Below are 16,229 nucleotides of genomic sequence, written 5' to 3' on the forward strand. Positions count from 1 at the left end.
GCAGAAAGTGGAAAGGTCTGTGGTCATATGGAGAAAGATGGCTTTTTGGGGACCCCAGTCTGGATTCCTAAACTCTAAACACCTCAGAAGCTTGTTAATCATTCATTCTGATCAATCATAATACCTTAATCAGTAAACATATATATAACTATAAGCCAACAAACTAGAGGTATGGCACAGTGGTAGAGCACCTGCCTGCCAAGCAAAAAGCCTTAAGTTCAAACCTTAGTACCACAGCAACCAAAAAAACCTATAAGCCAGCTTCTATGACTGATAGCAAAAAAAGTAAGTTTGAAACATGCATAGAATTACAATGTGGGAGTATTACTGACTATAGAACGTAAAAAGAATACTGCTCTGGGGGTGCTGAAAATACAGCTTAGTTTGTGTCCAAAATGCTCATTGCCCTAAGCTTGATCTCCAGGGAAAGGAAGGCAAGAGGGAGAGGAGGAATGGAGGGAAGGAAAAGAAAGGAAGACAAATACTGCTCTAACACATACCTTATGAGATGTTGGAGAACTACAGAGAGGAGGCATACAGGGTGTAGCCAGGCGGTCTAAATGGGCCATGACAACAACAGCTGTTTGTCGTAAATCAATGGCGAGCTCACTGTCTTGTGGAAGAGTAAGATACCTCAGGAAACTTTCATTGGGGCTCAGAGGGCCAGATAAAAGCTACAGAAAAGAGGTAAAGAAGCATATTCAGAAATGGTAGTAAAAAAGAAAATTAACACAATTAGCCTATATACATATTGGCCGTGTATGTATGTGTGTCTGTGTGTACTTCAATTATGCATTAAATCTCATTTTAGCCAGCAATCAAACAATGCTAATATAGCTATACCTTTATATGCTTTCTGTATAAATGTGCACAATACTAAGAGTAAATCTAAATATTTGTTGCACCACATGTAAGTTGAACCCTATGTTATAGAAGCAACATGGATGCTAATATGTCCAAACCATCCCAGGGATATACTGTGACAAGGATCCATGCAGGAACACAGCACAGCACCTCAACCTGGCTTCCAAAACTAAAAAACAGACAGCCCTAATTTTAATCTGAGTCTTTAAACTGAATACTTCCCACTCTGGAGAAAATCTAATTTTCATTTGCAAATTAATCCATAGTTCTACTTCTTCCAAAGGGCAGAAGCAACTTATTATTATTATTTAAGAGTGCTAACTAACAGATGAGTAAGAACAAAGCATGTTAAGTAGCTCTTTCCAGGAAAGAGCCAACCTGTAACTTCCCTCACCTCAGATCCTTCACAGGTAAAGTCTGTGACTCAGGAGACATGCCTCACAAAGTGCCTAGCCCACAGGATGGACAAACAGAATGAGCTACTAATTACATTTTGCCAGACTTTGTTTGGGGCTGATGATAAAGTAAGGACTTGCTGATCCAAGTGTTTTCTATCAGCAGCAAAAAGGAAGACACTAAGAATGGAGACCCACAGAGTGAGAACTAACGTGGACAATGAGATCACTGCAGACACAGATGCTTTCATAAAGTAGACAAAGGAAGATTTCCTGTCAGACCATCTCCTTTGAATAGGCTGCACTGCTCTTTTGCATAGGGGCCTCAGCTTCAGCCCTTACTATGCTTGCCTACCTCCATCACCATGACCTACTTCTCATGCTTTGCTCTTGACATAGTGTCAGCATTTTACCACGCTTCAGTTCCCTAAGTAACTGTTTCATGGAATGAGTCTTCTTTACATCTTCCACTCCATCTGCTATGGTCGGAGTGGCTATGGTATGAACATCTCCTAAAGGTTCATGTGTTAAGTTTAATCCCTGCTGTGAAGTATTAAGGAGGTGGGAATGTAATCAGACTATGATGTTAAATTACAGAGATTAGGATAGAGCCCTCGGTCATCAGGTTAGAACCCTTATGGTGTAATAATGAGAGAGACCACACAGACCCCAACATATACAACCTCTCTCTTGTGATAGGGTGCCCTGTATCATCTTGGGACTCTATCGCCAGTAGAGACCTCAATTTTTTTTTTAATTTAATTTAATTTTATTTGTGAACATACTGTACAGAGGAGTTACAATTACATGGGCAGGATAATGCGTACATTTCTTACCAAGCATTGCAGCCTCCTCCTTTGTTTACCCTTCACATCCCTTCCCAGCCTCCCCCCTCCCCCCATAGAGCCCTCAATTTTTTTGTGCCTCCAGAAATATAGGCCAAACTAAAACTCTGTTCTTTATAAATTAGCCTGCCTCCCTAGCATTTTGTTAGAGAAATGCAAAACAGATTAACACAGCATATAAAATTCACTCTTTCAAGGACAGCCAGTTCTGTAGTTGCTTAGGAAAACACAGGTACTAATTCATGGACATGCAGGGCTCAGAGGATCCAGTTCAGCAGCTCCACACTCACCATGGCAACAGAGAGAATCCTCTAAAAGTACACTGGATCCATGTCAAGATAGTGTCCTCTCACTAAGTACACACAATCCAGAGATAGGAACACAGAGTCCAGGACCTGAAGCTCAGGGCTGGCTCTGGCCACTCACGGAATCCTAACAGCTCATGTGATAACACTCTGTTCCATCCATGCAACAGACACATGACCCTTATGTCTTGCAGAAGTCACCATCAAATACACCCTGTCCCAATGACAACCACTGCCATGGGCATACACATTTGTCTTGTTTGTAAGTCTTAACTCTTTAGTCTTGCCAGGAATACCCTGATACTTACATGAGTATCCCCCTCTGCATGAGGCGTATCTTTATTGCAAATGATGCTCTGGAACCTCTGCAGGAGAGGCAGGAGGGGGGCGCTGGTGCCCTGAGCAGACCGCTCATTGTCAGTTTCCTGTGCTCCACTGTCCCACAGTTGAAGCAACAACAGGATGGCGGACAACATTTGGCTGGAAGGAGAAAGATATTTATTCTCTACTTTAAAAAAAAAAAGCTTATCATAAGCCAGAAGCTGGTGGCTCATGCTTGTAATCCTAGCTGGTCAGGAGGCTGAGACGTGAGGATCCCAGTCTGAAGCCAGCCCAAGTAGAAAAGTCCATGAGACTCTTATCTCTAAGTAACTACCAAAAAAGCTTCAAGTGGAGGATCCTGGTCTGTGTGGAAACACAGATGTTGCCCAGGACATCTGGCCTGGTACTGCTCACCTCAGTGTGCCTCTCTGAACAGCCAGCTCCAACAGGATGGCCAAGGCCAAGTGCTGGTCCTGCAAGGGAACTCCTCCAGGCCCTTTGGTCCCTGGTGTTCCATGAACATCCCTGAAATGACAGCAACACAGGCCATGGAACAACAGAGGAAGTGAAATATGCAAAATCATACCAGCCTGCTGACTGCCTTCTCTCTCCCATGGAAAGGTGTATTTCTAATATCCCGAATCAACTTTCTGAGACTTGCTACATAAATTTAAGATATTACAATTTAATTATGAAGCTCTGTATGTGTGTGTGTATTTTATGTGAATGTGTGCATGTTTAAACTGGGTCTGGAAATGTATCACAATGGTAGAGAACCAGCACGCAGAAGGTCCTGGGTTCAATTCCTAGCACTGCCCCTTACCCTTGCCCCCAAAAAAGTGTTACGGTAATAAAATATCTGTGATAAAAAAAAAAAAAAACCTAAAAAGGGCCAGGCACCAGCAATTCTAGCTACTCAGGAAGCTGAGATATGAGGATTGCAGTTTGATGCCAGCCCAGTCAAGAAAATCCATGACTCTTACTTCCTATTAACTACCTAGGATCACTGGGCATGCACCTGTGCGTGCACACACATACACACACATACACATACACACACACACACACACATACACACACACACACACAAAACTAAAAGGAAGAGATGTATAGGGTGATGGTTCAGTCCATTGTCATTTAGTACTAGGTATATGCATGTATAATATTTATATGTATATCATGTGTGTATATACATGCCTTTGCCAGTAAAATTTTATATTGAATACTATAGTTTCTTTAAATTTAAAAGCAGTACCAAACTGGGCACAAGTGGCTCACACCTATAAACTTAGTTACTCAGGAGATTGAGATCCAAGGATCCAACTTTGCAGCCATCTCAAGCAGACAAATCCTCAAGTCTCTTATCCCTAATTAGTAACAAAATGCCAGAAATGGAGGTGTGGCTCAAATGGTACTACTAGCCTTCGGCAAAAAGGCTAATCAAGAGCACGAGGCCCTGAGTTCAAGCTCTAGTACTGGTGTACACATACACACACACACACACACACACACACACACACACACACACACACACACACACACACACACACACACACACACACACACACACACACACACACAACCAAAATACACAAGGCCCTGAGTTCAAGCTCTAGTACTGGTATATACACACACACAAACACACACACACACACACACACACAGTACCAAAATACACAAGGCCCTGAGTTCAAGCTCTAGTACTGGTGTATACACACACACACACAAACACACACACACACACACACACACACACACACACAGTACCAAAATACACAGCATCCAAAACAGTAGCTATTTGCTATCCCTGGTTTGAATCTTAAATGTCCCCAAAAAGCCTATGTATTGAAAGGTTCATCCCAAGCATATAGCTGTATTGGGAGATTGTGGAAACTTTAAGAGATAGGGCCTAATGGGAATAAGTTAGGTCATTGTAGAGTGAGCCCTTGAAAGGGATATTGGGTCCTGGCCCCCTCTTCTTAGATTTCGTGCTTCCCAGCTGCCACAGGGAGGTGAACAAGTATCTGTCTTGTCACCTGCTCTCTCTGATATGCTGGGCTGCCAGAAGCCCGAAGCAAAAAGGCCAAGTGACAATGACCTACAAAACCATCAGCTTGAGCCTTTCTCCTTTGAAGTCCATTATCACGGGTATTCTGTCACAGCAACAGAAAGCTAACATAATAAAAAAGGAATACACTTTTTTTGGAGGTGGGTTTTGGGGACCAGACCTAGGGCCTGGGACATGCTAGGCAAGGCCCTGGTTTCAATGTTTTGCTTCAGTAGTTGTTTTCTCCTATGTTATAATTTATCAAAATTTCAAACTCAGTGCCAAACATTCCCTTCACCCCCCAGAATGGTACCAAGAGTTACCCAAGAAGTGCTCACTTGCAAATGATGGATCACCAAATTGCTAACTATCAGAACGACCCACTAAACTACAAAACAGTTGACACTGTCCATCCCAATTCCAAGTGACAGCTTCCTGGGCCAAATCTGAATATTCTAAACCCAAGTCATCTGGAAAGCTGAGAACTGAGGCCTACCATAGTCAGGACTATGCAGGAAACACAAGGAAAAACCAGAAGGCAATGAGAATGAGACTTAAGCACAGTGGAATGGTTGTGCAGGAAGACAGATAGGAGAAGAGCACTCACCCCGTCACGACGGACCTGAGGAACCTGGTTGCTCTCTCCACCACCTCCAGCCACACTGAAGACACTGTGCTCTCATCAAAAAGTGAAGCTTCTGGGAGAGCTCGCAGGGCGTCCAGGGACTCTTGCAACAGCTCGCTGCAGAGGTCTGCATCCTCACCTGAGGACACATGCATGACCCCTCCTAAGAACTCCACAGGCTGGCTGCTATCGGGCAACGCTGACAAGCACCGCTCTCCTCATTTTCCTAGTTAAGAGTTCTACCCTTCAAGTAAGAATGTGTAACACCTCTTCCATTTCTTCCTCAATAGACTGAAATCTAACAATACTGCCTCAAAAGTCCATTCACCAAAAGAAGATACACTTAGGGGAGAAACGCAAAGACACAATGCTTATGTGCCTCTTCATAGTTATATAAAATTATCTATCTATCTTGGAAAAACTCCAAAAAAAAAAGTCAATTCTTTATTTGATGGCTTTTACATGAGCAATGCAGATTGAGAATCCTTCATCTGAAATGCTCGAGAGTAGAAATGTTTTGGATTTGGGAGTATCTGCATATATATAATGAGATACCCCTGGGACTTTTTTTTTTTTTTGGTCATTCGTGAGACTTGAACTGGGCACTGTCCTCGCTCCTTTGTTAAAGGCTAGAGCACTCTACCAACTTTGAGCCACAGTGCCACTTCCAGTTTTTTAGTGGTTAACTGGAGATAAAGAGTTTCACGGGGACTTTTCTGCCCAGACTGGCTTCAAACTGCAATCTTAAGATCTCAGCCTCCTGAGTAGCTAGGATTATAGGCATGAGCCTATAATCTGACTCTGAATGTGACTCTGAACACAAATTTTAGTTGTTTCACATATTCCTTACAGAGTCTGGAGATATTGTATGCAATATTTTTAGTGTGCCTTCATTCTGACCACAAACTATCACCTGACATTGGGTATGAATTTCTACCTGCATGTTAGTGGTCAAAGTTTCGAACTTTGGACCATGTGGATTTCGTATTTTCACATTAGGGAATGCTCAAACTATACTGTTTTGTTGTAGGAATAAACAGGTACTGAGGCATTCCAAAAAGGATGGTAAACGCATCCCTTCTCCCTACAATGGGAACTGAATTCATAGCATCAATACTGCTAGGCAAGAGCTCTGTCACTTGAGCCCTCAGTCCCACAATTTGGGTTTTTTTACACACAGACCAAAAAAAGCCTAATGACTCTGCAACCTCTTCTTTTACAAATGAAGGCAGTGAGGTGCTCGGATATGGCATATGGGATCAGGCCACCGACCCATGGTGGCAGAAACTATGGAGCCCAAACCTCCCCACAGATCAGGCAAACAGACGGACAAGCTATACACACATACCTGACCGCCAGGCCCTGCGTAAGAAGGCAAAGGCAAAGGAGAGCGCTGCTCGGGATCCAACTCTGGCAAGCCCTTCCACCCCTCTGCCAGTGGGCCGAGAACTGCAGATAACACATACAGATGGGAGAAGCAGTCAATGAGAGGAACAGGAAAGCACTAAACTAAGATAAATAATACTTGAAGGATTTGGACCACAATGTGACCAATGGTCTTTTTAAAATTTAATATCAATTTATTCTTAACACATGCAACATAGAGCATAAAGATCTCATACTTAATACATGATATTCATTAACTCAAAAGGGGTGGATTTCTATCAAGTTTTATCTAGACTATGGAAATACATTATATAGATTTTATCACTGGGGATAAAAATCCCAACTGTGTTTCTTCACTAGTAACTTCAACAGAACAGACTATTCTCATGCCTCCATTCAAAACAAAACAAAACAAAAACACTTTAAAAAATAAGTGATAAAATCTAAACAGGATAAAATAAAATCTAAATACAGGATAAAATCCTGTATTCAATTTTTCAAGATCAGGACTCAGTAACTTTTTGCCCAAGCTAGACTCAAACTACAATATTATCTCTATCTCTCAAACAGCTAGGACTACAGGCATGTACCATTACACCTGGAAAGAGCCTGATTTTTTTTGTGTGTGTGTGTGTGTGTGTGTGTGTGTGTGTGTGTGTGTGTGTGTGTGTGTGTGTGTGTGTGTGTGTGTGTGTGTGTGTGTGTGTGTGTGTGTGTGTGTGTGTGTGTGTGTGTGTGTGTGTGTGTGATTTATACTCAGGCCTCATCTTGCTCAGCTGGTGTTCAAATCACATAAGCCACTCCTTGAGCCCAAGAGCCTGAATCTTATAAGGAACCACCAACAGTATTCTTCCCTCATTTTATTATTACCTCTTTTTGTCCACAGGAGGCAGAGAAATGTTGCTGCTTTTCCACTTAACTTTAACATTCTCTTGAAAAACAGTTCTATTCAAGGCAATGAAGTAGCGTTCCAGGATCACCAGCCTCTGCTTGAGTCTCAGGGCTGACAGGGTAGTAGTGGCTGACTGGATAGCCAGGGCTTGCTGCTCTTTAACCAGCACAGAAAGACATTCCTTCAGTTCATTCACATCTAGGAAACAAAATAAGAACCTGTCAATACCTTGTGCATGCTCTGTTGTAATGCTCAGACAATGATAGCAGGAAAGACCCAGGTGCATAATATCTGCTCCCAGTTTTAAACATCTTGCTAAGCCAGGATCAGAAATTAGACTGTATATACAATTTGTGAGTGAGGAAATTGAGGCAGAGAGGGGTTATGTAAGCACACAGAGGAGTACAGCATATGACAAAGACCATTCACCTCCCTGGCATGATGCCACTCTGTAAACATATACCAGTTGTCTACATAAACCTATAGGACTATGGGTATAGCTAAGAAGTATAGAGCTTGTTAACAGGCATGAAGCCCTGGGTTCAATCCCACCTTTAAAAAAATAAGTAAACAAACACACACAAAAATGATAAAGTCTACATTCTTAGCAGGGTATTTTCAAGACAGAGAGAAAATCTCTAGCCAACACTATTATGATCTAAATTAAAAATGTAAACAAGTTGGACATTGATGGCTTGAGCCTATAATCCTAGCTGCTCAGGAGAGGCTGAGATTTGAGGATCTCAGATCTGATTCAAAAACTCTTATCTCTAATTAACCGGCAAAAACAGACAAGGAAGTGTAGTTCAAGTGGCAGAGTGTCAACCTTGAGTGAAAAAGCTAAGCAAGAGTACAAGACCCTGAATTCAAGCCCCAGTACTGGCACATGTGTGTGCGTCTGTGCACATGTGCACGCAAACACACACACATATAAGTGCATGCAATTGATAACAAGGCTTTAGAATTCATGAAGCAAAGACTGCAGAACTTCCCTTGCTTTTACCTGTCCCATCTAATTTTTTGTATCTTACTACCAGTATTACTTTTTTTTTTTTCCTGGTACTAGGGCTTGAACTCAGAGCTTTTTTTACTTAAGGCTAGCACTGTTTCACACTTTGTGCCACAGCTCCACTTCCAGATTTTCTGGTGCTTCACTGGAGATAAAAGTCTCACAGACTTGCTTGCCTGGGCTAACTTCGAATCATGATCTTCAGATTTCAGGCTCCTGAATCGCACTGGGATTACAGGCATGAGCTACTGGCACCTAGCCAACATTATTTACTTTATTACTTACTAAAAGTAGCAAATAAGTAAGTAACTAAGGGTTGTGGAGAGTTCTCATTCCTGTTAGTCCAATCTTGTCTGTCAGTTGAACTTCTCTCCCAATAAGGTAAATAGCAAGTGAGGAGAAAATTATTTCAAGCCAGTACACTTAAACAATACTATCATCTAATTTGACCTCATTTAAGATTCATAGAAAAGGGCTAAGATTGAAGAACACTTAACTATAGCAGGCTCATCAAGACCCTGATTCAAACAAGGAAAAAAAAAAAAACCTCTTGAAGATTCACAGAATAGTAAAATACAATCAGACAGATTGCAAATCTCAAAATTTTTTACACACAAAATATGCCTTCTGACTCCAACTAAACTAAAAATCATTTTGACAAGAGGTATTTAGAAATCCTCTAATATTTGGAAGTTTAACACACTTTCAAATAATAAATAAGTTGAAAAAAATTATGAGACACATAGAAAATGATTCTAAGACTGTTTAGAGAATAATGGGCATGTAAATCATATAAAAATATATTGTAATTATATGAAGAAGACATAACGAATGGGGCAAGAGGAAAGAAAAAGCAAGAGAGAGGGTTATGTGGCTAAAATTCAAATATCATGTCAAATGCCATGATGAAATGCCTTGATACAATTAGTTTACACTTTAGGGAAAAAATGATAAGAAAATAAAGCAGGCTCTGCTAACAGGCCTGAGTATTAGATGGAGATGGGAGGGTAAATAGTGAGGGTAGATAAAAATGAATATGATTGAAATCATTGATTTGTACATATAAAAAACAGAACAACCTGCTGCAATTGTTTTAGAAGGGAGGTGGGGATAAGGGAGAATGACAAAAAGAGCAAGCTTGATCAGGACACAATGTGTGCATGAATGGAAATGTCATAGAGAACCTCCCCAAGAAAAACTAATGTATGAGAATAAAAATAAGAAATCTTGGTCTTTGGATTGATTGTGCATCGTGTGTGTGTGTGTGTGTGTGTACTGGTCTGATTGTGTGTCGTGTGTATGTGTGTGTGTACTGGTCCTGGGTCTGAACTCGGGGTCTGGACACTGTTGGTTTTTGGTGTGTGTGTGTGTGTGTGTGTATGTGTGTGTGTGTGTACTGGTCCTGGGTCTGAACTCAGGGCCTGGGCACTGTCCCTGAGTTTTTGTTGCTCAAGGCTAGCATGCTACCACTAGCACAGGTCCACTTCCAGCTTTTTGCCAGTTAATTGGAAATGAGTCTTCTGCCTGAGATGGCTTTCAACTATGATCCTCAGAGACCTCAACCTCCTAAGTAGCTGGGATTATAGGTGTGAACCACTGGTACCTGGCTCAAAAACTTTGGAAATAAAAAAATATTTCCTAGTTTATGGGATGTGAACACTTCTAGGGATGAGATTTTTGGCTATGTATATTTGTATTAAAAAAGAGAAAAGATTTAAAATCATTCATCTAAACTTCTAACTTAAGAAGAAGAGTTAGAAGAAACAGAATCCAATGCAAACAGAAACAAAGAATAAAGATTAAAGCAAAATCAATGAGAAAAAAACCCCAGAAGAATAGAAGAGATGAAATCAACTGTCTCTGAAAATAGTCTGGCAACTTCTAGCAAGACAGATGAAAATAAAAATTTAAAAAAAAATCAAGTCACATTTCAACTAATTTTTAGATTACACTAATACATGCTAGATAACAGCATAAACACTTGGCCTGACCCACACAGCTCATCTCAAGACACAAGACAGTATTACAAGGTAAGTAACATTACTAAAATTACACATACACATATTTATATGTATGTTCATGCAAACAAAGAAAACTGATATTAGCAGGTAAACCCTCAGGAGAAAATTGCAGTTGGTATGGTCAGGGAAATTGTCCATTTTATAATCTACAAATTTGTACAAGAAAACTTCATTCATTCCTTGTTGGTTAAAAAAAAATTGGGTTTGCAGAGAAATGGACTTAGAACAAATCATGTTAAGTAAGCCTACCTCAGAGAGATAAATGGCACATGTTTTCTCTCATATGTAGAAGCTAGATACAAGGGGATAAATATTGCATGATTCCTAGAACAGTTAAATGCACTATCACAAAAGTGTAACAGTGGTAGCATTGGTGGCAGTTTGGTTATGATGAAGAGTTCTAGAAACAAATGTGGTGATGTTGTCCAATCACAGTGTAAATGTATTCATGCAAATGAACTGTACACTTAAAACTTGCAATGCAAGTCTTGTCATATATACACACACACATATATATGTATATATATTTCACCACAATACAAAAAAGGTTAATTTCAGAAAATTCCATTAACAAACCAAGAAGTTCATCTATGTTGGTCAAAACGAGTAGCAGATCAAGACGCAAGGTTAGAAAACCTGAGAGGGCTGCCATACCTGGTTGCTTGCCCCAGACCCAGCTCTCCAGGATTGATTTGGCCCTAAATGTAGGTGCAGGGGTTTCTTCGTCATCTTTTTTCTCTTTGTCATTTAGATCTTCTTTCTTGGTTCCACTTTGGGTTTCAACACCATCATCTGGAAAATTAAAAATGTAATTGCTTTTCTCAAAACAAAAAGTCATTTCGTAGTCTCTTTGCAAATGTTTCTCCCAAAGTTAAACACACATCATTAACTAAATAATTTGAAAAACAGGAATGATAACTTTAACAGGTTTAGGATGACCTCTTTAGTAATAAATGACTATACAATTTTATTAAAAGGGACAATAAAAGATGGCCAGGGTGGTGCATGCCTGTAATCCCAGCTAAGTGGGAAATGTAAGTAGAAGGATCAAGATAGGAAGCTGGAGCTGGATGCCAGTGGCTCACGCCTGTAATGCTAGCTACTCAGGAGGCTGAGATCTGAGGATCTCAGTTCAAAGCCAGCCCAGGCAGGAAAGTCTTATCTACAATTAACTGCCAGAAAACTGGAAGTAGCGCTGTGGCTCTAGTGGTAGAGTGCTTGCCTTGAGCTGAAGAGCTGAGGGACAGCACCCAGGCCCAGAGTTCAAGCCCAAAACAAAACAAAATAAACAAACAACAACAAAAAAGAAGATAGAAGCTGACTCAAGGCAAAAACTAAAGAGGAAAGACGGTGGGTAGGTGGGGATATTGCTGGCTTAAGTATTAGAGCACCTACTCTGAGTTCAATACTGCCAGAGGAAAGGGAGACAAAGAAACTAACATCACTCAAATCCAAAAAATATCGTACACAATATTTCATCCATTGTTTACTAGACTTCCCAACTAAGAAAGTTGGCATTTAGTAATGTGCTTACTTGAATTTCACACTAGTTGCTTTACTCCAGTTGTTCCCAATTGCTCTATACAAGGAAGGAACTGATTCAAAAATCACTTGTAACTGTACAATCCCTCCTCCAATGATAACTGAGGATTCACAGCCATGCACTGAACTTAATTCAAAAAGAGGTGAGAACATGACCTCAGACCATGAGCGATGCTCAGTTAATAACAATCGCCATGAAATTCCCTTATAACCAGGACAGAGGAGAAAGAACCACCTCAACTCTGAAGTACAAACAAGTCCTGGCATAAAATGTTCTTACTAAAATATTCATATGAATAGCATAAATACAAATATAAATCTAGGCTGGAGGGGAGATAATAAATACTTAGCACGAACGGCCCTTGGGTTCAATCCCTAGCAGCCTAAAGGAAACCTATATATTTTATATTATGCAATTCTATCTATATACTTCACATACATCAGTGAAAAGGTACTGAACAGTTTGCTATACAGTAGTCCCCATGGAAGACAGGTTCCAAGACCTCCTGTTGAGTTCCAAGACCCATACTTGAAGCTACACTTCTAAACCCTACACATACTGCTTTTTCCCCCCATACATACATGGGAAAGTTTAATTCTAAATTAAGCACACTGAGAGATTAACAACAGCTAAAAATAGGATAGACTAATTACTATACTTTGGTAAGTTATATGCAAGTAGTCTCTCCTCCCTGTCTCTCACACTATCTTACACTTATTCTCTCCTCCTTGTGATGCTATATGACAAGGAGGAAGTTGGGAGAATGACACAGGAACTGTGTGGTATTGTTGGGTTACTACATCTGGGTTACTTGAACTCAGTGCCAAATAGCAACAGCTGACCTGACAACCAGCTAACATGACAGCTACTAACTACCTCCTGGTAGATTGCACTACACATTCAAGGTAGGACTATGCGCGATTTCATTCCACTACTCAGAGCAGCACACACAATTTAAAATTTGCAAATGGCTTATTTCTGGAATTTTCCAGTTCATATTTTCAGATGGAGGTTGACAATATACAACTAAAACCTCAGAAAGGGAAAGCATAGGGACTACCACAATGACTCACAAAACCTAGGGAAACACTTTGCTCACTGTGGTCAGTTTACTATAAAAGGTATCATATTAGCACAAATGAAGAGAAAAGGCAGATAAGACAAGGGTGGAAGGGTCTGGATCATAAGAGCCACAGATACATGGAGCTGCAGTCCCTCCCCACCTCCCCCACTTTCATTAGGGTATGAAAAACCCATCGCTACAGAGATTCCAAGTGTTTCAGAATCTCTTCAGTTGGGAAAGGGACTGAAACCAAATACTAAAACAAGAAGTTCCTATCATCCATCATCAGGAACTGAGGACTGTTCCAGGAGACCTGTGTCAGGAACTGGAGACAGAGACCAAATATGACAGACATCACAATACTGAAGCCAATGAGACAAATATATATGCAAGGAATTCCTGCTGAGTGTGATGGCTCAAGGCTGTAATCTCAGAGATGGAGAGGGCCTCAGCTGCACGCCAGACCAGACAGAAAGTTTTCAGAACTCTTATCTCAACCAATACAGCTGTATGTGTGTGGCATGCACCTGTTATCCCAACTACTTGGGAAGCATAAATGGGAGGCTCTCTCAGTTCAGGCCCATTTAGGGATAAACAAGAGAACTTGGCTAAAAAAAACCAACTAAAGCAAAAAAGATGGGGTTTATACTCTAGTACCACCAAAAAAAAAAAAAAAAAGGAAAGGAGGGCTGGGAAGGCAGCTCAATGGTAGAGTGCTTGCCTTGCATGCATGAGGCCCTGGGTTGGTTTCCTCAGTACCATATAAGAAAAAGAAGCTGGAAGTGGTGCTGTGAGCTCAAGTGGTAGATCACTAGCCTTAAGCTGAAGAGCGGAGGGACAGTGCCCAGGCCCAGAGTTCAGGCCCCATGACCGACCAAAAAAAAAAAAAAAAAAAAAGGAAGGGAGAAGGGAAAGGGGAAGGAAGAGGGAAAGGAAGGGGGAAGGAAGGGAGAAGGGAAAGGAAGGGAAGGGAAAAGGAAAGGAAAGGCCAAATGTCTAATGCTAAGAAGACACTCAAGTTCATGTTTAGGAAAATAAGAATTAAAACAATGCCATATTAAATGGACAAATATTAGAAAGTTAGAATGTAAGCTCTAAATGTTTTTGTTGTTATTGTTTCTTGGGAGGACGGGAGTTATTCATTTCATTTTTCTTGTCTGGTTTTGTTCACTGATATATCCCAAATGCCTAACACAAAACAGGCAATACCATTCCAGATCTTTTAATAATCAAGTAAGAAATTATAGAAACGATGTGGGCTAGAGGCACATCCATTCAGGCAATGTTACAGAAGACAGATCCTTGAAGCTAGACAATGAGGCAAAGCAGAACTGAGGTACAGGGAAGTTCCCTGAGTCCCTCCTTCCTTCCCACCCCCCAGCCCCTCACCTTTATTGCACCTGCACACACCACAGATCTTTCCCAGAGGCCAAGGAGACACCTGCACCACAGGTTAGCTATCACAGAAACCAGGCAATAGCCTAACTAATTTTGGATCCAACAATGCTGTATAAATTCACCTTGACAATACTACAACTTTCTTGAGTCATAATGAACAAAACTGCCACAGAATAACCCTTGTTGAGGTTTTCCTGCATACTTTCTCATTTTCAGCCAACTATAAGAGACAAACACATTAAAGCTGCATGGAAAACTTTATAATCAGACTGTGGCTTCAGGGTTATTATCAAATATGACTACCTGATCATAAACCAGGTACATTAGAGCCAGGATGAAGTCACTGCATTTACTGTACTGCATTTACAACCCTGTTTCTGACTTAAATTATGATATCCACCTGCTCACACCACTGTGTCTCAGACTGAAGAACAGGAGTGCATAGAATTCAATGGCTTGGGACACAGGCAAGATATACTTACTATCTTCAAAGAAGACAAAATCCAGTCAGAACCTATAAGGTCTAGGTGTTTCACTTTTGGAATATCTCTCCTTTTACCCATATCCAACAAGAATTTTTAATTTCTATTTAAAATAAATCTTGTAGGCTGGAAGTATTACACAGTATAGACTGCTTGCTAATCATGTGGGAAGTCCTGGATACAATCAACCAAAGAAACTTTGAACTTCTATGTATACATTCCTATATCCAGAATTTGTATTTAAAAAAAAAACCAAAACTAATAACACCTGATGGGTGGTGTAGAACAGATTTCTAGAGAACAGATCTGGGAAGGAACTAACCCTTTATTGAAAACTATAAAACTTGGAAATTTTATTACCTTGAATACAATACAAGTTACTTAATGAGTTAAAAATTTTAAGAGACCTAACACTGAATTAAAAATAGCTGCATGAGCCTGGCATGGTGGTACATACCTACAGTCTCAGCTACACAGGAAGCAGAAGCAGGAGGAACAATTAAACTTAGGAGTTCAAGTCAACCTGCTGGATAAGTCCATGAGACTCTTATCTCCAATTAACCAGCAAAGAGCTGGAAGTAAAAAGTGTGACTCAAGTGGTAGAGTGCTAGCCTTAAGCAAAAAAGCTAGGCAAGAGCTGGGAGTGGAAGTTCATGACTGTAATACTCTAGAGGCAGATAGAGGAAGAGGATAGACTGGGCAAAGTTTGCAAGGAGTCAAGTGCAGTAGGTAACCCTTGTAAGTCGAGCTACTTGGGAGATAAGAGAACAAGATGATCCTAGTTCAGAGCCAGCAAATAATCTAGATATGATGACTCACACCTATAACCCTATATATAAAGGAAATACAGGTAGGAGAATCATAGTTCAAGACCAACCCAGGTAAAAAGGGTGGAGTTATGGCTCAAGTGATAAGCATCCATCCCTTTGGTGCTAACAGCGTGGAATATAACAACATATGCATTTGCATGTCTTGTGTGTTGCTTTGAGGACAGCTGAATTTTCTTAATTCCCTAGTTTTACTCATCAGGCAA

At 40.6% G+C, this 16,229-nt stretch overlaps 1 protein-coding gene across 4 annotated transcripts in view; it reads right to left on the reverse strand.

Moving 5' to 3' along the window:
* Window positions 1-16,229, reverse strand: part of Herc2 (HECT and RLD domain containing E3 ubiquitin protein ligase 2) — a 152,250-nt gene that overhangs the window by 118,967 nt on the left and 17,054 nt on the right. For all 4 annotated transcript variants that reach the window (XM_070043051.1, XM_070043050.1, XM_070043052.1 and 1 more), the window contains exons 4-10: window positions 11,365-11,502; window positions 7,659-7,878; window positions 6,751-6,851; window positions 5,385-5,541; window positions 3,145-3,255; window positions 2,718-2,889; window positions 501-674 (exon numbers count right to left, since the gene is read on the reverse strand). In XM_070043051.1, the coding sequence (XP_069899152.1) occupies window positions 501-674; window positions 2,718-2,889; window positions 3,145-3,255; window positions 5,385-5,541; window positions 6,751-6,851; window positions 7,659-7,878; window positions 11,365-11,502 (1,073 nt within the window). The remainder of the gene's footprint in view (window positions 1-500; window positions 675-2,717; window positions 2,890-3,144; window positions 3,256-5,384; window positions 5,542-6,750; window positions 6,852-7,658; window positions 7,879-11,364; window positions 11,503-16,229) is intronic.

The sequence above is a fragment of the Dipodomys merriami genome, unplaced genomic scaffold, assembly GCF_024711535.1.
Source record: "Dipodomys merriami isolate MVZ:Mamm:240054 unplaced genomic scaffold, mDipMer1.0.p SCAF_33, whole genome shotgun sequence".
Lineage (NCBI taxonomy): Eukaryota > Metazoa > Chordata > Mammalia > Rodentia > Heteromyidae > Dipodomys > Dipodomys merriami.